The sequence below is a fragment of the Hippocampus comes genome, unplaced genomic scaffold, assembly GCF_001891065.2.
Source record: "Hippocampus comes isolate QL1 unplaced genomic scaffold, H_comes_QL1_v1.1 scaffold8, whole genome shotgun sequence".
In the NCBI taxonomy this organism is placed as follows: Eukaryota; Metazoa; Chordata; class Actinopteri; order Syngnathiformes; family Syngnathidae; genus Hippocampus; species Hippocampus comes.
Genome location: NW_017806153.1, coordinates 239,543 through 260,109, shown reverse-complemented (window position 1 = coordinate 260,109; position 20,567 = coordinate 239,543). Strand labels below are relative to the sequence as shown.

At 46.0% G+C, this 20,567-nt stretch overlaps 1 protein-coding gene across 1 annotated transcript; it reads left to right on the top strand.

The window, feature by feature from the left end:
* Positions 1-364: 364 nt before the first annotated feature.
* On the top strand, positions 365-19,494 carry LOC109531012 (pleckstrin homology domain-containing family G member 1). Its single transcript, XM_019895017.1, has 17 exons — positions 365-1,110; positions 1,230-1,804; positions 6,021-6,121; positions 6,827-6,896; positions 10,344-10,390; positions 11,858-12,008; positions 12,351-12,482; positions 12,976-13,158; positions 13,235-13,330; positions 13,581-13,667; positions 13,927-13,960; positions 14,053-14,145; positions 14,223-14,284; positions 14,410-14,601; positions 14,891-15,010; positions 15,082-16,903; positions 16,984-19,494. The coding sequence occupies exons 2-17, from the start codon at positions 1,379-1,381 to the stop codon at positions 17,925-17,927; spliced, it is 4,560 nt and encodes a 1,519-aa protein (XP_019750576.1). The 5' UTR covers positions 365-1,110; positions 1,230-1,378; the 3' UTR covers positions 17,928-19,494.
* The last annotated feature ends 1,073 nt before the right edge of the window (positions 19,495-20,567 follow it).

Genomic DNA, 20,567 nt, shown 5'->3' with positions numbered 1-20,567 from the left:
TATTGTGTGTGTGTGTGTGTGTGTGTGTGTGTGTGTGTGTGTGTGTGTGTGTGTGTGTGTGTGGTCACTCATTTGATTCATGATTTTTGTCTGATGTGTAATTTTAAAAAGCCAGTCAGGCCCCGGGAGCACAAACATTTGGACTGACTCTCGCATTGTTGCCAATCACATTTTGTTTAGTTTTTTTTCCCCCCTGTTGCTGCAACAAGCAGGACGTGCTGCCAGAGCACGCTTGAAACTGGTGCGCCAGAGAGCCCTCTCGGGTACGTACCAGAAAGGTGAGAGAGTGTGTGCGCAAGCTCTCTTGATTTCTTTTGAGGTTGCGTCCCGTTTCATGTTTCTTTTCTCCTTTTTTTTTTTGAAGGCGACTGTGTGATCTCGGTGGCTTTGATGTGAGAAGGCCTCAGACGCTTGGCAGGTAGAGGGCGGCGCAAAGGCGTGTGACTGGAATACTGGACCTGCGGGGTCGTAGGCGAGCCGCAATGCTGAGGAAATGTTGGCGTTGTGATTAATGGTTGATTATTTGGGTCGTTTGTTCGTTAGCTAGCGCACGGTTTTTGAAAGGTTCGGTCAAAAAGTTGTTACATTGTGGCCAAGTGACACATCGTGATTTATCAATCCTCGAGCATCCATTCTGGTTTCCACTCAAAGCTGACCCGTTTACAGAGAAGGACCTCGCAAAACTTCAGCGACAACGTTGGACTTGGGTTAAGGGTTGTTAGCGGGGCTGCTCGATCCGATTCGTTCCAAAACTGCTCTCACTTGAGCTGGTCTGACTCTGGCACTCCGGGAGTTAGTGATCCCATCCACCGACATGAGGCCAGGAGCCAGTTTGGCACCACCCTGATGTGGAAATCGCCGCAAGCACAAACCTTGCCTGTCCTCGAGGAATAGGCCGTTCATTCATGACCATCAGCTGTGAGCGCTCAGATTTAGACTGTATCGGAATACATCTCTCCATCTAAATGCTCTGCATTCCTTTTAATGAGTGTATTCTCTCTCTTGGCAAGGTGGTGACCGTTGGCTCGTCCTGATAGATTTCTTTCAGGCAAACCGTGACGGTTAGCGCTTTTCGTTTTGGCGGCCGGTCAGCTTGGTCGCGGTCCGCCGGTATGCGAGGAATCATGTTTGTAAGCCGATCGCGCCTCTAAAGCACATGAATGCGCTTTTGTTTCGGACTTTCACATTGTGCAATTTTTGAGTTTTCATTCTCATTTTTTTCTCCTCAGACGACTACAGCTATCTGCCTGATGCGTTGCCACCTGTACCCGAAGTGCCGGACTCCGGCTCGGTCCTGAGCTCCGGTGACATCCCCGCCCGTTGCCTCCGCAACCCGGCCTTCCATTACGCCTCTTTGCGCTATTGCTCGGCCCACAGCATGGACTCCTCTCCGGACAGCGCCGAAAGGCCCGTCAGCTACAGCTCCACCTCTTCCTCCGCTTCCTCCCGGGACAGTCACTGCTCACTGGGCAGCCGGTCCACGCTTGTCCACACCCCCCACTCTAACCCCGTGAACTCGGAGCAGGACTCCGGGGCGATACGTTTGGAACTGGTTCCCGCCCGGCAGCTGGGCTGCGGCGAGGAGGACCCCAGGGATGACGGAGGGATGGAAACAGGAAGGCAGCCAGGCCCGAAGGGCACCGAACAGACACCGACAGATCACTCGGAACCGGAGCTGGGTCTCGACGGGGGCAGACAGCGCATGGGTCAGGTGCAAGGACCCAGGACGTATGTAGACCGTGTGGTGCAGGAAATACTGGACACCGAGAGAACCTACGTCCAAGACCTGAGAAGCATTGTGGAAGTAAGTAACACATTTACTATATATCATTTTTGGGATTTCAACTGCAGAACCTCTCAAGTGTGACGTATTTGAAGGTCGAGGATGCTTGAGTTCAAAATGACGGTTGTAAATATCTCAGTCGAGTATGCGTTTGACTTTGCTCTTCCCAAGAGTGGGTGGGGGGCTTTGAATCAGGTGATGAAAAACACGCTTTTTGTTTTTTTGTGTATGTATCCTCACACACGTAACACACACATACACACCGCCGCTTGTTAACAGTCGGAAACTTTCATCACAATAGTGTCACCTGTGCTCGCAGCCTTCGAGTTCGGTTGAGTTACACGACACCGGTGCCTTTGTCCTGGAAGAACAGGCGCACATTGAAAACATGTGCGCACGTACACTGAGACGAAAACACACACACACGCACGCACTGTACACGCACACGTTTAGACAAATGGGCTATTTTTTTTTTTTTTTTTTTTTAAGTCTCGCTTCGAGCGGAATGGATCTTGTTTGCCTCCTTTCAGGGATTTGGAGACTTTGGTTTGGATCGTCTGTGGTACTTGGCTCACCTTTCTCTATCCCCTCCTCATTGTTATTGCCCCTTTCTTGATCTCAAATGTGTTGAACAGATGTGACGCATGTTTTTCATGTCGGTTAACCAGTTCTGATTGAAGTGATAGTGACAGTGAACCGTAACCCCCCCTCCACACCCCCCCCCAATCCCCCATGGACAACGTCATCCCCCATGGACAACGTCACTCTGGCCTGATTTTCTGACAATATACTTGAGTATGTTTTGACAAAGCTTGGCATTCAAAAGGCCAATTCAGAAGCATTGTTTTCCAATTCCAACTCATATCACAGAAATTCAAAGCGAACAATTACAATGAGCGACGTTGCGCAAACCAAGAGCCACAAATTGATTGCTGACGCTCAACATTTCGTTGTCATCACGTGTCAAAGATATCAAGGGGAAGAAGAACCATAACCGTAATCCCCAAACCCCACCCGGTCGCGAATCTGCTAATCACTCTCTCATGTCTGACAAGACTCTCCAATCTGATTTCAAAACCAGTCGGTCCTCCCCAAAACCAAGACGGTTCAACAGGTTGTTTCAAATCAAAACAGGGATCACCAATTCCCAGGAGACGGGATGAGTAAAGGCATCGAAGTTTAGGCGTGACACTTTTGATGGATGTTCCCTCTTCCTCCCCCTCCCCATCCTCTTCGGATGCAGAGGGGAGGAAAAGGGACATCTCGACAGGAGGCTAGGAAGAAGGATTTAGCTCTGAGATAAGAGTGTCTACAGCAGGTTAAGAAAACACCGAAGAGGGCTTAAGAGCCGCAGTTAATCACCCTCTACCGCCCGCAGACCACCTCCAGTCCCACGTTAATGGACCACCCACCCCTTGGACTACCACTTTAGGTGGCAGTCGATTCTTCAGCGGCACTTACTGTCACAATATATGCGCGTTTGGCCTGTCCTAGCCTCTTACATGACGGTTCCAGTGAGGCCAGATCGTATCAGTAGCAACACTAACATCCCCTTATTGGTGGCCAAAGCCTGCATTATTGAAGCCCCCCCTATTCCATAATCCCCGAGTCCATGCGGCTTCCTGCAAGCGAAAAGGGTGTGACGGGCTTAAGACAAATATTTACCCAGACTCCCATGGGCTCGGTTTCTCACAGCAGGGGGTGCGGTGGTCAGAGCTATGTCATACCCTTCCTGTGAGCAAACTGTCATACGCGCTTGTCGTTTTTAAACTCCTATCACACCGCTTCCACAAAAAAAAAAATATTCGGCTTTTGAGCCGTACGAGGAGACCTGGCATTTTTCAACCTTGAACCGATTCTGATACTACCTTCAAAGTCGGAAACTGCAAAGGTTGTCCATCTCCCCAGCGGCAACCGCTTTGTCATTCACACTTTTGTGTTTTAATTTGCATTGTCACTTTAGAAGCGCCAATAATGCACTGCTATGTTTTATTTGTTGATGTTTAATTCTATATTGTTTGGAAGTTAATATATTTTTAAAATATTTTATTTGTTGTTTTTTTAATAAGCAATATTTGTTACCTTTGAAAAAAATTCACTTACAAATTCACTATATTACAAAAAAAAAACCCTCAAACTAATAAAAATGAACAAATCTATTCCCAAAATAAATTAAAATGAACTGAATCAGGAATGGAAAAAGTTAATTCAAAACTCAACAATGATGACAAACCCAAACTATCATCAACTGTTTTTTTTTTTTGTACTGACGCCTGATCAACATTGTGAGGCCTTTAGACCTGGCATTTTTCAACCTTGAACCGATTCTGATACTACCTTCAAAGTCGGAAACTGCAAAGGTTGTCCATCTCCCCAGCGGCAACCGCTTTGTCATTCACACTTTTGTGTTTTAATTTGCATTGTCACTTTAGAAGCGCCAATAATGCACTGCTATGTTTTATTTGTTGATGTTTAATTCTATATTGTTTGGAAGTTAATATATTTTTAAAATATTTTATTTGTTGTTTTTTTAATAAGCAATATTTGTTACCTTTGAAAAAAATTCACTTACAAATTCACTATATTACAAAAAAAAAACCCTCAAACTAATAAAAATGAACAAATCTATTCCCAAAATAAATTAAAATGAACTGAATCAGGAATGGAAAAAGTTAATTCAAAACTCAACAATGATGACAAACCCAAACTATCATCAACTGTTTTTTTTTTTGTACTGACGCCTGATCAACATTGTGAGGCCTTTTCGACGTTTGGAAGTCACCCGCGACAAGTTTGAAGATGTGGATGTTTACATTGGGAATTGTCAAGAGTAATGACTTCCAACTACAGTGCAGAGTAAAGTGTTTGGATTGGAAATGAGTGTGCGTTTGAAGAAGGTTAATGGTTAACTCCAGCGAGCATCAAGTTAGTACATGCCGCATCTGACGCTTTAGCAGGGAGTGTACCTTCAGAGAGGTGCGGGCGTCGGAGCTGCCCATTGTTGAGCTCACTCAGGCCGGAGGTGAACGCGTTGAGTGAGGAGGTCAAGCCAGGTCACGTGCACAACCCCGCGACTAATAGAGCATCACCTTACACATAACCTCTGATAATGAACAAAATCTTCCCATATCTCCTCCCGACATGAGCCCTGCATTGACTCATACTCTGGATTTGAAGAATGAAAACCTCAAACCAAAATATGACTAGAGTGGCCACATTGTCATTTGAAATGTTTTGTTTTTACTTGGCCGATTAGAAAAGACAAATTAGTTTCAATCACATTTTTAACCGTCATACTTTATTACTAGTAGGAGTAGTCGTAACAAGGAGCTAGCATCAACGTGGTTCATAATTAGAGAAACTGTATCCAGTAAATTTAGCTAAAAACGTTTTTGAATATCATTACCATACATTGGCTTGTAATAAGCAGAAGAGTGAAACCGGTTTCGGTGGACCATCTCGGAAATACTCTCACAACGTGTGAACATTAGCATCTACGCTAAAGCTGCCGTTTAAATTAGGAGTGGCTCTTACGCTAACTGAGCTCCATGCTAAAATAATTTGTTTGCGCCAAGAAATGATAAAAACCGACATCACCACCTAAAGTTCACGAACGAATGCAAAAATAATTCAAGGTCTTGATCTGTTAGCTTGGCTTTCGGATGCAATGTTGTGAGTTTGTGCTCAAATCTGCACTAAAATTCCTGTCGGGCAGGGCTTGTACAAACGTTACTGTGCACTTGTTGACCTGTAAGGTTTCGGGTGCATTTTCGGTTCATCCTGAAATTTCACCATATCTTATTTTGAGAAGTGTTCTGCTTGCTCTGAACGCAGAAATCAAGGCTGAAGTGAATGCGAAGGCATGACTGACTATGAAACTGGGACAGGTGGATGATTAACACCGAAGATGAGAACTTTTATTGCGTGAATTTATAGATTAGGAATCAGGTGACATTGCATAAGTGATTATCTAGGTTAGATTATGAGGCAGTTAATTTTAATGAGTAATGATAAATGAGTAAATGTTAATGTGTTTTGAAGATCAGGGTGGGTCAAAATCATGGTTGAAGACATTTATTACATTTAAAAGACAACTTGAGGCCATTCGTAGTGTAGTGGTTTGCATTTTACCCTCAACTGTCTTTCTTTTTGAGACTGGCAAAATAGAAAATTTCAAAACTTTAGAAAACTCACAGGAAGAAAAACAAAAATCACCTGTTCCTTCTTTTCTCTGTAGGACTACTTGGAGAGTATCAGCAACCAGGCTCGGCTGGGTTTGAGCTCTGAGGATAAAGGCTCTCTGTTTGGCAACATCCAGGACATCTACCACTTCAACAGGTGCATCTTTTGCAGAGACACACTTGAGAATTCTCTTACTTTATTGTCTTACGACTCAAGGAGAAAAGAACCTCCAGCATTGTATTCGAGAAGGGAGCCCTGTCAGCGGTGGTCGGTCAGAAAGAGGGTGCTTTGACACCACCCACCACGGACGGTGCTCACCACACTAACTTTCCTTGGAGACAAAAAAACAAAAAAAAAAAAAGTCATGAAAAGAGGTGACTGATCATGAAGTACCCCGTCTGTATACTTGCTCTCTGTGACAGTGCCCTAAACAGTTTTTTTGTGCGGTTTGAAGGATAGTTGAGTATCATGGTGGTCTTTGGACAAAAACTTTTCTTTTTTTCCTGCCACCCAGTCATTTGTCAGCTGTCGGGCAGCAAAAAAAAAAAAAAAAAAGAATCAAAAAGAAATGGGCCAGTTTAAGGAAGCATAAAAGCAGTGACCTCATCTGTTAGTCATGAAACAATAACTTCACCACCGGGGGGATGGTTTTGTGAACCCACAGGAGCTGTGCTTTTGAATTCAAGGAAGTTTCTCAAAGGCAGTTGCCCTTAGCCCGAATTTATTTTCCCGGTGTGACTTGTGAAGTCCAATACAATAGTCAGAAACAATAAACCAAAGCATTTTTTTAATGAGTCAATCCGTGTGTTTGTGTGATATGGGAACAATTGTCAGGCATGTAAATCATGTTCTTGTTTTCAGAGATTTGCTTCATGAGCTGGAGAAGTGCAACGCGGACCCCGTGGCCATTGCTGAATGCTTCGTATCGAAGGTAGAAATGATTGTCTGTGTTTTTTTTATTTGTGTTTGTTTGTGGGAGGGATCATGCAGAGGCGACACAATAATCACTAACAGAGGGGTGGGCAAACTTTTTTGTTGGAGTGCCACAATGGACAAAATGGGCCTAGTCATTTGACTGTCAAGTTTGAAAAAAAAAAATAAAACTGCAGTGGTGCCGTCAGATACTGTACAAATTGAATTCATTCAAATCATCTTGCCAAACTGAAATTAATAGAAATGCCATTAATCCGTTCCAGGCCCCCCCCCCCCAAAAAAAAAAAGTTTTTATAAGGTATTTTTAATCATGAAAATAACCATCATTCATTCAAGTGCTGCTCCTTCCTGCGTGTGGAGTTTTACTGCTTTAAGTGACTCAGTAAACTGCAGTAACAATCCTTTTATGCAGAGGATCAAGAATATATGCCCGTGACTGGGTATTGTTATAGTGTCCTGTTGCACCGTGTGTGTTCAAATATCGAAACTTTCACTTTCGTAACAAGTCATGTACTGTGTTTTAACCCTGGAGTCTGACCACTTTCAATTTGAGTCCATAAAACATCAACAATGCAGATAACAACTATTCATGCACCCGCCTCGTTGTTCTAAGCGGTTGTAGATAAAAGAAGGGTGGAATCAAAGTCTCCTTTCGCCAGTGGTACGGGATATTTGTTGTGAGCGGAAAAAAAATCAAGCTAAACATAGGCTTGGAAATTAATCATTTGATGCATGGTGTCTTGCGGCATATCAATTTTTTCCCAAATTTCTTCATAAGGGTTTTCAGATGGTGTGCAAAGGCGTATAATTTGACACTAATCCAAATTTGGCATGTGCAGCCTCGGCTTCAATCTGTCGAGCGCTTTTCATCACCTTCTCCACCCCCAGACAGTTTTTTTCTGAACATGCACGCTGGTTTCGGTTACTTGTTGTGGCCTGTTCCAGCACCAGCGTCTGACACACATAAACTTTGGACCGATCGAAGAGGAGAGAGTTTATGTTATAAAGTTATTTATGTGGCTAAAATTTGAATAGTACAGTATCCCGCAGGAATTTGAAGCACTGTCCAACTCTGCTGTTGTTGTTGACGTCGTGCTTGCTTTTATGCCTCTTCCAAGTATTTCCCCATAAAATCTCACATAATTATGTCCCAAAATGCCCCATTTTGGCATTTCCCCCTGAAAGGCACCGTTAAAGACGACGGCCGTCGCAACCGACCGCCACAAAGCCAGCAGTCCGACCGTGGCTGGAGAAACAAGCTTTTGCGTCACCGGCTGGGTCCGCAAACATTTTGACTATTGTTGTCAGGGGCTCGTTTGACCACGGGCTCCCAGCGCCGCTTCCGCCAGAAACGTAAACAAAGCGGTGCGCCGCCCCCATAAGCCGGTTTGCATTCCATGTAACAGGCATTCAGCTACTTTTGTTTTGGTGTGTGTATACGCTATCTGCCGTCTTACATTTATAAAACAAATTCATCTCACTCACCCGATTTATTTAGAAGTTGCTCTTGTGCAAGCGAATGAAACAGATGGTTGTAAAGATAAATGACCGCTTTGTGGTGAAGTTGAGATAAGCATGTGCCAAGAAAAGCTGTTTAAAATAACTGTAACATTTCACTTCACCTTTTTTTTAGGTTGGGGGATGTGGTTGTTTTGTTTGAGGATCCTGTATTGTTATTGCGCACGCAACTTAAGTTCCCACTTTTTAGAGCGACTTTGTGGACTAGCCCGGATGACTTGTGTTAGCGCTAGTGCTAATGTTGGAGTTGTGTGCAAGGCTTGTGGAAACTTTTCAACTCGGAATGTTTACTGGCTGGTCTGACCATGTCTTTTATTTGTTCATTGTTTCTGACCACTATGGCAACCCCCAAAATCGCATGTCACAGTAAGTGAGTGGAGCAGTCAGGGCCTCTGGTGTTAGCGCTAGTGCTAACGTTCAGAATTACACACAGGGCTAGTTGTACAGTTATTCAGGACATGTTGTCTTTATTTACTACAAATTATTTTGGAGAATGGAGAATGTTTTTTTTTTGTTTGTTTGTTTTTTTTTTTAAAGGACAAATGTCTCACCTGTAGCTATGGCAACCCCGAGGCAAGGCTAATCTTCAGAGTTGTGCACAGGCCTCGTGCCAACTTATTTAAGAGACGATGTTATCTTTACCCGTTTTATCTTATTAGTTTCTGATCATGTTTTTATCTATCCGTTAGTTCTTACAACGCCAAAGTGCTTTAAATGTCATAAGTGCTAATTAGTTTTTCACTTTAGCATCCATGTTCAACAATCTGAAAGACATAAATACAAAAGTGCGGTCGAGTTTGAGGGCACGCATGCCTGGAGGTCTGCATTTTCCCATACGTATGTGCCACACAAATTAGTACTCGTATCAAAACGTTGATATGTCCTGCGGTCTAAATACTAAAGTCCAGTAAGTGTGTATTAGCGCTGTTTGTGTACCACAAAAAAAAACCTGGATGGCGGATACATCTGGTTGCGATTAGGCCCGGTCTGTGGTAGCCGACGACTGGAGACGAGGAGGAGACCTCTGCTCTTCAATTTAGCTCCTTTTCCCAGGGAGCACCTCGGGCTCCTCAATTATTGGCTTGGAGGTCCTTAAAATGAATGCACAGTTCCCTGCGAGGTCAAAAATAAACTCTTGGGTCCGCATCGCTGATCATCATCTTCCCCGCACGTTTGTGACGTCGCTTCTTGCTGTCTGTCAGCCTCCTGGAGCTCCGCCCCCTAGAAATCTGCCACATTGCTGGGGTCCAAAAGTTGAACCGAGGTCGAGCTAAGGTTCATGCCTCACATTATCTATTAATTTGCACTCCTTGCGTCACGAATTGGGGTGTCCAAATTACATCTTGTATTATAATGATGCCTTTTAGTCTTTGTAAACCAAAACTATCAGTGACTGGTTTAGCGTCCTTATTAACAACCAATTTTGAAACTCTTTGGAAACCCTTTGAAGGGTAACCTCGTTGCACCACAAATGGTTCAAGTGTAATATAGAGTGGAACTTAGTTTAGTCGCTTTTGTCACCACACCGTGACGAAAGCATAACCGCCCCGGCATAAATTTCAAATACCGAAAGCGAAGTTGGCCGCACAGTATTCAGATGAGTTGCCAGGAAAAGTTTCCGATGAAGTCACACTGTCTCGCGTGTGTTTGATGTTCACTGAAGGGGGCGTGCGATGTAAGAAAGGTTTCAATTAAGGGGGCGGAAAAGCTCAATGGAGGGGTTTTTAATGCCTGCACTCGTCAGCGTTTTGTGCATGATGTGCCTCGCTCATTTTTTAAATACAGGCTGGGAAAAAAAACAAAACGCAGACAAGCCGAGAGACCTGAAATTATTTTATTAGGAAGTCTCCATTTAAGTAGGACTAAGCCACGTCCTGTGACATACATCTGTCATCTGATTTTGCTTTTTTTTTTCCCTTCATTTCAGAGTGAAGAATTCCACATATACACCCAGTACTGCACCAATTACCCGAGGTAAGACTTTAGTCTGGGTTCATACAGACACAATTCAATACGAGCTACACGTCAGCCAGTTGCCTCAATTTTTATTTATTTTTTTTGTCTGTTCGTTAAAAAAAGAAAAGACAACTGCAATTACCATCATAAAACATCGTAATTAACTGCACGTTATTTTTCGGACCCCCGAGCTACAGCTTGTGGATTCCCGGGGATCCGGGGACCCCAGTTTGAGAACCACGTCAAAAGTGCCTCACGCCGCCCAAGTCTCTCGTGGCGTCTTGCCTGACGAGACTTGAGCGTCTGAGCTTGCACGGCGTTCATTTCCCATCCTTTTTTGCTGCACGACGACATTATTCTGTTGTCATTGTCGCCCTGATCGCATCTCCACGTTTATTCCCAGAGTCTCATATGACTCCGCTGTGTATGCCCATCAATGTATTAGCTCCTCACTAAGGAGTCAAATTGTCTGCTTGCAGTTGTGCCTCGGGGCCGCTCACTCCTCCCTCCGTCCCTTTTTTTTTTTTTTTTTTTTAATTCTTTCATTCACTGCTTGACAGACTTAAAGCACACGTTGCTGACAGAAGGGGTTGTTATCATCTTATCAGAGCCTACCTACTTCAATTTTTTTTTTTTTATTATTATTTTCTGGGTGGGTGCTCCTACGGGACACCTGGATGGAGTAATGTGACAGTGCGTGATTAGGTTTAGTTTGAAACGTGAGGCTGATCTTCATGCCAAGATAACGCTACAAGCACACCTTGCCCTCGGGATGCAAGTCACACGGGTTTTATGATAATACTCGCCAACAGTTCACTGATGATTAGGTCTCGTTGTTGTGGCGTCTGTCAGCTTTTTGTACACGGGCCTTTTCCCCGTGTCCACGCCACAGCTGGTGACCCCGGTTTAGGTCACACAGGACAACAACAACACAGACGTATTTGAAGACGGTCACTCGGCTGCAGATGTATCGAGGTCACGCCGGACTCTAAGGTCGGGTTTCCTCCCAAGAACAATGTGGAGACTGTACGGGAGCTCCGCTGGCATTCAGACATGCAGAAAAGCATTTCACGCACTGTCACATTTCGCAACACCCTTGAAGGTCTTTCAGTTGAGAGACCAGTGTTCTTTGTTCGATTTTTTTAGTTTTAGTATGAGCTTTAGGTTTGGAGCAAATGCATTGGAACAGACATTATTAAACTTCAGGTGAATAGCATTTCACATTTGGCGGCCTAACTCTTACCTGCAAAAAAAAATAAAATAAAAAGCCTATAAAATGCTTTTCCAGGCCTTTACTACAGCCTCGTTCAGTTCTCCTTTGTTTCTGTGGCTTTATCCCTTCAGTCTCCTCTTTGGCAGCTAAAATACATGCTCTATTCGGTTTAATTGGCCAGTCTGAAACCTTCAACTCCTACCACCCGCGGAATGATTTTGTTGTGTTGGCCGTACGTTTTTTTGGGTCATTGCCTTGTTTTGACTCGGCAGGTCGGTGGCTGTGCTCACCGAGTGCATGAGGAACAAGGCGTTGGCCAAGTTTTTCCGCGAGCGCCAAGAATCTCTGCGCCACTCCTTGCCTCTGGGCTCCTACCTGCTGAAGCCGGTGCAGAGGATCCTCAAGTACCATCTGCTGCTTCACGTACGTCCCCGTGGCACCTCCCTCGTGGTTAACGTGCATTTCCACTTGGCCGCACGCGCATGGCACAAAATCAGTCACGTTTCCTTCCAAACCACAAAAGCAGAGTTTCTGATTAGGCTCCCTTTACCACCAAATGTTACACACATATGGTACTCGGTGGGAATGTTCCTGTGGGTGTCTGCCATGCTGTAAATAGAAGAGAATGTAGTAAAGCGTACTTGGAGACAAGTGGATGTTTTCTTTCGTTTGAATGTATTTTTTCTTTTGGGGGGCCAAGCATACTGGGGGGGAATAAAAAAATCCACCGCTTACTTTGGCAATATACTTGCGGTGTGTTTGTAGGAGATCGCCAACCATATGGAGAAAGACACAGAGACGTACGAGGTGGTTCAGGAAGCCATCGACACCATGCAGAGAGTGGCTTGGCACATCAACGACATGAAGCGGAAGCACGAACATGCCGTTAGGTTGCAGGTACAGTCAACAAACATCCTTCCTGATGGTTAAAACCATTAAAATAATGTGTAGCTGGCACACTTTGATCACATCACACCCCCTGGTTCTTCTTTCTTTTTTTTTCTGTTGAATGATGTGAGCTATGGGCTTGTCACAGTTTTTCCACTGGGCTGATTGACGCCCTTGCATAAGGAGGGCACATAAAAGGGGAGCTATTTTCTTCGATCAGCCGGAACAGTCAATTGGATTCAGGAATGCGTGCGGGGTTGTGAAACAACTTATGTCACTTTTACAATCCCGGCTCATTTGTTGCATGATTTCATTGCTGTCCGTCCGCAGCTTCCAGGCGACAGATTTATTTGATTACACTCAGCAGCACGCTGTTGATTAAACACAAAAGGCCGAAACTGATACAGTCTTTGTCACATTGAGGGATTGATCATCATTTAGGACTAAACGCAGCCACCCAGAGTTGAGTCAAACGAAACCACCGTATCGACTGTCATTGCAGGAAATCCAGAGCTTGCTGACCAACTGGAAAGGCCCCGATTTGATGGGCTACGGAGAGCTGGTCCTGGAAGGAACCTTTCGACTGCAGCGAGCCAAGAACGAGAGAACGCTCTTCCTGTTCGACAAGCTCCTGCTCATCACCAAGAAACGAGAGGAGACGTTCACGTACAAGGCTCACATCCTGGTCAGTTGGCAGTCGCGTCACGTGACGCTTTGTGGTGACCGACGGCGCGTGCGTTGAACCTGACGTCTCGTTGCAGTGCTGCAACCTCATGCTGGTGGAAGTCATCCCGAAAGAGCCGCTGAGTTTCAGTGTGTTTCACTACAAGAATCCCAAACTACAGCACACTGTCCAGGTAACATAACGTGACATCAAGTGCAGACTTGGCAATAACAAGTCATGAGCGCTGCGGGTGTACTTAAATGTTGTGTTGAATGCTTTCGTGCACCCTGTAAGCTGGAGTAACCACGGTCCCTGAAAGGGTTAAACTTTGCAAGCAGAGTTCCTTTCTTTTTTTTTTCCTTTTTTTGGGCTTTATCCCAAACATATCTCACCTCGTGGGCATGACTGCTATTATCTTCTCTGCTGTTTGATGCTGCCCGCAGGCCAAGTCCCAGCAAGATAAGCGCATGTGGATCTTACACCTCAAGAGACTTATACTTGAAAATCACCCTGCCAAAATCCCTGCCAAGGTGAGGACAGCTTGTCTGCGGATGGCTTCCCTTCTTTTTTTTTTTTTTTCTTTTTCAGAAGCTACAAGCTTTTGTGCAATGACCTGATCCAGTGTCTTTTATTTCACACCCTCAAATGAAGCAGTCAGTCATTTCCAATCCACCGCAATCCATTTTATCTTCAAGAGTCCTTTCTGGTTTCAACAAGGTTGTGATTTGAGTGCCACCTAGTGTCCAAAAGGATGGCTGTCTAACCTTGTTTCATTTCACCTTTTTCCAGGCTAAGCAAGCCATCCTGGAGATGGACGCGATGCGTAAGTGCCAAGTCACTGTACCTTTGCATTTCATTTTCACACGTCACGTGATATTTTGTAAATTAATGTGCGATATGTTTTTTTTTTTCCAGATCATCCAGGATTTCATTACAGTCCTGACAGTGACAAGAAGGATTCCCCACAGACCAAAGAAGGCCCCACTCCTCGCAGGGGGCGCAGAAAAGGTGGGGATTTCTTTTAGCACGTTTTGCACCATTAAACCCAATTTTAAAAATAAATAAATCTGTATTTGTCTCGTCAGAACCGCTCTCGAAATTACTGAAGAACGCCAAGCAGAATGCAGTCAACAGCGACGGAGAAAAGGTTGGTCATGAACAATGCCGATACACAGCTAAAGGGTTCAAATGAAGCAACTCGAGAACCCACATCCACGCACGCAAGTGTCGCTTGCATAACCGAAATAACCCTTTGAATTTTCCTCACCCTAGCGAACAAGTCTGGGCGCCAGCCTGCTCTCTCCCGTGTCCCAGCTGGCTCTGGGCACGATAGGCCGCAGCCGCAGTCTCATCAACCAGTCACAGGAGTCGTTGGACCCCGCTGACCACTACGACCACAGCGATCGAGAGGAAGGGGAGGAGCCGCACCAACAAGACGCTGATGACGAGGACGAGAGCGTCTCGGTAAGGTGAACTCGTCAGAGATCGCAGATTGGTACACAGATGCTGGCTGCGAGTGGAATCAACTAAAAACACAACCCAAATGTCTTGGAGTCGTTCGTCTCCACGTCTCCGTATTTTGTTGAATTGTAATTCGACCAATCATTGCCAGAGACCACGGATCGGCTAAACACAAATGACGTACCAAACTGAAGTGAAGCTCATCGCAACCATCCTGTCTTCTTTTAATTTTGACCCCATTTGACTGGTATTTTCTTGGATCTGACACTCAATGTTGCGACCGTGCCTGCAGGGTGGCGGAAAGAGGTTGCGAGTCCCGGGCAAAAGCAGCCGGAAGAGGCTGAACCCTCAAGCATCGGTGGACAGTATAGAGCAGTGGAAAACCTTCAACATGAGCGCTTCAGATCTTCAGGTATGTTCAAAAAGGATCGCTTTCGTGACTCATTAGGGTGCTTGTCTGAATCTTTGCCTCGGTTCCTTCAGAGAGCCAGAGAATCCCTCGTGAGGGACGGAAGTCACCACCCGCCGCTCCGCAGGACCGCTCGTGTGACGGAAGAACCTCCAGAGTCCCCCGTCCCATCCGTCGTCGTGACAGACAATGATCATTCTGTTCAAAACATCTGGGCAGACCACCGCGCTCGCAGGGCCATGTTCCCCACCCGACAGAGAACCATGCACCCCGATGACGACGACGACGACATCTATCAGATGTTCGTTCCCACCGAGACAAGTGGACCAGAACCCGAGTCTCCGTCTGAGCGATCGGAGGTCCCGTCGTCTCCGAGGACGACCCGGCCTTGCAGCTGGCACGTGGAGCAGCCCCCTTCCGTCCAGGTTGAACCGCCATCCGGCGGCAGCAGCAGGGTTCTGCGAAGGGCGAGCAGCGTCGGCGAGAATGCCACAGAGGCTCGCAAAAGTCCAGACGATGGCCAGGCGGGTCACAACTTGGAAGTGATTCATACGGAGTCCTCCAGCAACGACATATCAGGATCCTCATCCGCTGAGCAACTGACGATGGATGATATCGAAAACGTGTACGACAACATCAGTTACGAAGACCTTAAGCGAATGGGCCTGATTAGAAGACATTCGGGTGAATGCCAGGCACGGAAACAACCTTCTTCTGCCGCACAGGGTTCCCGGATCCAAGCGGCTCGGGCACTCAATGTTCCAGATGCTCTGGGCATCTCGGAGCCAATCATTGAGTCCGACAGCCATTCAAAGGAGCACATTCAGTCCTTCGCCCAGGAAGAAAGATCGTCCGAGACTCCTGAGCTCAAGATAGTCGAGGAGAACATCTATGACACCATTTGTTTTCGGGATCCTCCATCGATCAATGCGCAGAGGATCAATGAGGTGAACGAAGCCGATCCCCAGGGAGACATTCCAAAGCAAGGCTTAACTAGAAGCTCGCCAGAGTTTGTCTCACAGGAGAGCCTTCACTTGGGAGATGTCCCGCACCCCGACCCGTTTTCCTCAGAGGCGGAGTACTTGTCGTCATCCACTTCGTTGTCCTCCCTCCAGTCCCCGAAAGGAGATCACATGTCGGGGCATGTCGATGAGCTCTGGAATGACCTGGAGAACTACATCAGGAACAATGAGAAGAAAGCGGACCGACTGCCCGCCGCCTTCCCCGTTAGCGCCGGCGAGCCAGCCGAGCCGCAATCCTCAGTCCGAGGCAGTCGTACAAAAAAGCCTCCTGTGTGCAGTCGTCCAACTAAGAGTGGCGCTGCGCATCAACCGAAACACCCTCCTGTGCGCCCGTCACAATCCTTCAACATCCCGGTCATCCACCTCCCTGACCTTCAAAGTGACAGACCCGCCGAAGACGAAAATCCAAATCCCGATCCCTCTTCGCAACCCATCCCAGTCGTGCCAGAGCCCCAGCCAGGCACAGTGAAGAGCATGCGCAACAGATTGGCCCGCCTCAGCAGCGGTAGCTTCCGGCTAGAGGACGACGACCTTGTGGAACTTCCTCCGAAAATCCCTTTGCAGAGAGAGAATGCCGTCAAGGATATCCATAGTTTGTTCCCGGGGCAGCTCGCAGGTCTGGATTCGCCGCTGGCCTCTTCCTCGCTCCTGCTGGGCGAGTCGGTGGACTTTCCGCTGGAACTGATGGACAAAACAAAGAGTCGTGTCTTTTTGATGGCGCGGCAGTATAGCCAGAAGATCAAGAAAGCCAATCAGCTGCTGCGCATGAGGAGCATGGACCCCGGGGACTCTTGTAGTCGAGCGAGAGCTGACAGAAGGCAGAAAGACCTGGCGGCCATCCTTGAAGAAAAAAAGCAAGGGGGAGCCGCCATCGGTAAGACAAAACCTTTCATTGAAGAAAAAAAAAAAAGACAAAAAGGTTGACCAAATATCTTTTTCTCCCATATTCTTCAGGTGCAAGGATAGCCGAGTATTCCCAGCTTTACGACCAAGTCATGTTCAAGGATTCCTCCGCGCCGACACACTCCACTCATCCAGGTCTTCCGTCCTCTCCGTCCATGCCCGAGACCTCCCTGGAGGAGGACTGGCTCCACTCCACCTACAGCAACGGCGAGCTCTCCAGCTACATGTCCTCCAGCGGCGACTTGCACGCCACGCGAGCTTCTTCCACCCCCCAGCGCAGACTCGCCTCTTCCTGCTCTATCCCGTCCCTCAAGACCGCCCCGGCCTCGCCGAGCAGCCCGCCCTCGCAGAGATGGAGCTCCTGCTTATCGGCCCCGAGCGAGAAAGAGGAGCACGTCTACAGTACCATCAAGAGACATCCTTCCTTTAACGCACCGTCCTCCCCGTCTCGGAACTGTCAGTCGGTCGGCTCTCTGAGTAGCCGGCCGCCTGAGGAAGAAAACCAGTCGGGACTTAAATGCAACGGATCGACAGAACGCCTCGGCGGTCCCAGTTTGGGCCGTGCCGGTCGACAGAGTAGCCTCCCGGAAAGGTCTTCCCAAGGAGAGTCGGACCTCACCTTACACGACGGCCAACACGTGGTGGTCCTGAACCGAGCGTCAGCCTTGAGCATCCTCGCCGCCACCCAGAACTACTTTGCGAACTTTAAGGACGACGGCGATGACGACGACGATGACTACGTGGAGATCCGCTCGGAGGACGAAGTGGAATCGGAGCAGGGCGGGTCGGCGGCCGGCTGCACCTACCAAAACCGGGTTCTGGTCCATTCGCGGAGTTTGCCCTGCACGCCCGTGCGCTCCGGCGACGTGCTGAGGTCTCTGGAACGCGAGCATCTGGAGAAATACCTCTGGAGTGAACCGCAGCAGAGCCAGCCCAACATCGTCCAGTCTCTTCGGGAAAAGTTCCAGTGTCTGAGCTCCAGTAGCTTTGCCTGAGTCGACCTCACAACCAGAAGCTAAATCTTCTCAAACATACTACATACGAACAAACTACAAATCAGAGATCCTGCTACGACTACTACTTTACCGACAGTGAACACCACGAACAAAAGGGAATCGTGCACAAAGTTCTACACGAGCCAAAACAGATCTTTTCTAGCACCTAACATATTTACTGTAAATATCTCTCGTTTATGTCACAGGCTTCAAAATAAAATATCTAAGTTGTTCATTGGGAATGACGGCGCTTTGAATCATTTTTGCCTTAGCACTTCTCACGAAATCATCAAACTGCAACGGGTGTTACCAGTGATTAACAGTCGAATCGCGTCAGTGGCCAAACCGGACAAGATCTGATGATCTTTGGAGGATCTTCTCCGGCGGACCTCTTCAAGCTCTTTTGTTTTCATCTGCCTAGCCTTACACAAAAAAACTTAAAAAAAAAAAATTGTGCCTGTACGGCATGAAACACGCTTCACAAATTTTGCACGTTTTAAGAATGGCTGTCATCGGGCAAGAATGTCACTTTGCACGTACGCTAGCAATAGCGGTCACGCAAATAACGCAGGATCACATGTTGGCTAGTTCACATAGAAGACTGAAGCCTCTCTTCACTCACTTTGCCACCAGTTATGCTTTCAAACAAGGAGACGATGATATTTTGCATTCTCAATTAGAACTTAAGGATTCATATTTATTTTGAACATGCGAGCAAAAGGCAAAATGGATGCGATATGTGTGCATTGCAATACGTGGATTGTTTTGAATTTTTTTTGATGACCAATTAAAAAATGATCTTCTGGGACCATCATGGCTAACATTGAGAATTGTTGTTCTGAAGACCGAGTGAGTGTTTAACACCAACATGCATCACACTACTGATTATACGGCCACAGTTGAAGGGAGGTGTTGATTAAACGTTTTTTTTCTTAGTATCTTAAGGACAGCAGCAACTTTTACGACAGATACGCATGCCATCTTATTTATTCCAAAGCGTCCTTGTGATATTTTACCACAATTCATGCAAGGGCAGGTCCATTACAGGTTGTAAATGAAAGACTAATGTATTTATTGAACGACTATTCAGATGCTTGGCGGTGTTCATTCGCAAAATTCTAGACATATACTGTGAATGGGTGGTTTTTCGTTTATTGTTTTTTTTAATTATGCACTGCTTAATGCAAGTTCCAAATGTAAAGTTAGAAAGCACAACATCACGCTCTACTATTCATTTCAGGACACATGCATCAAAAACATGAGTTAGAAATATGAAGTATGTTTGTTTTTGTTTGTTTGTTTGACTGTATACGTTTGTCCTCTGCTTCACTAGTGGAGAATCTCAATCTTCATTGACTTTTTTTTATTTTTTTGCACTTTGCTTCAAACGTCTACTTTGTAAACACTTTGTAAAGATGTACATTTTAGGAAAGTTATTCTTGTATGCCACAGTATGCTTTACAATGCTTTCATGTTTAGGTCAAGTGTACTGTATTTTTTTTAACGGCCTAGTTGTCATTGCCCAACCAAACAATGTATTGGAGGTAATAAATTTCAATCTAAACTACGTGGTGGTGGTGTTGTGTGTGTGTGTGTGTGTGTGTGTGTGTGTGTGTGTGTGTGTGTGTGTGTGTGTGTGTGTGTGTGTGTCCTCATTAACTAAATAAAATGGATTTATTAACTTGGACATCCTAAATTAACAGAGCTGTGTAATGTACATGCATGTGATGTAAGAGTGGGCAGTCATAACGGGACCTGCACGATGAGGCAGGAACACCTGAGATTTTAACTAATCGGCAAAGACTGTACTGTATATATTTTTTAAAGTAACTGAAAATTGATGAGGAAATATAACTAAATAATACTATGGCATAATAAAAAAATATATGAAATGGAATTTCAACTCAGCTCAATTGTATAGAGCACTTTAAAACAACCAGTGCTGTATACTAAGTGCCGTATGTGGGGCAAAAATAATGAGTACACCGGCAAACAGAACAAATTAATAACGAAGACAGAAGAAAACACAAAAACAGTCAAATGTAAAAATCAAGTCTCACGCTGAATCGTAAATTATGCCATTGGTAATTGTTACAAACTTTTTTTTTTTTTGTGAATGAATAAAAGAAAGAGGGGCGGCCCGGTGGGCCAGTGGTTAGCACGTCGACCTCACAGTGCAGAGTCTCTGGGTACTCCGGTTTCCTCCCACATTCCAAAAACATGCATGGCAGCCTGATTGAACACGCTAAATTGTCCCTAGGTGTGAGTGTGACTGTAAATGGATGTTTGTTTCTGTGTGCCCTGCAATTGGCTGGCAACCGTTTCAGGGTGTCCCCCGCCTACTGCCCGAAGACAGCTGGGATGGGCTCCAGCACCCTCCCGCGACCCCTGTGAGGATAAAGCGGATTGGAAAATGAATTAATGAATTAAATGGAATTTCAACTCAGCTCAGTTGTAAAGAGCACTTTAAAACAACCACTGCTTTATACAAAGTGCTGTATGTGGGGCAAAAATAAAATTTAAAAATCAAGTCTCACGCTTCTGTGCCCTGCGATTGGCTGGCAACCGGTTCAGGGTGTCCCCTGCCTACTGCCCGAAGACAGCTGGGATGGGCTCCAGGACCCTCCCGCGACCTCTGTG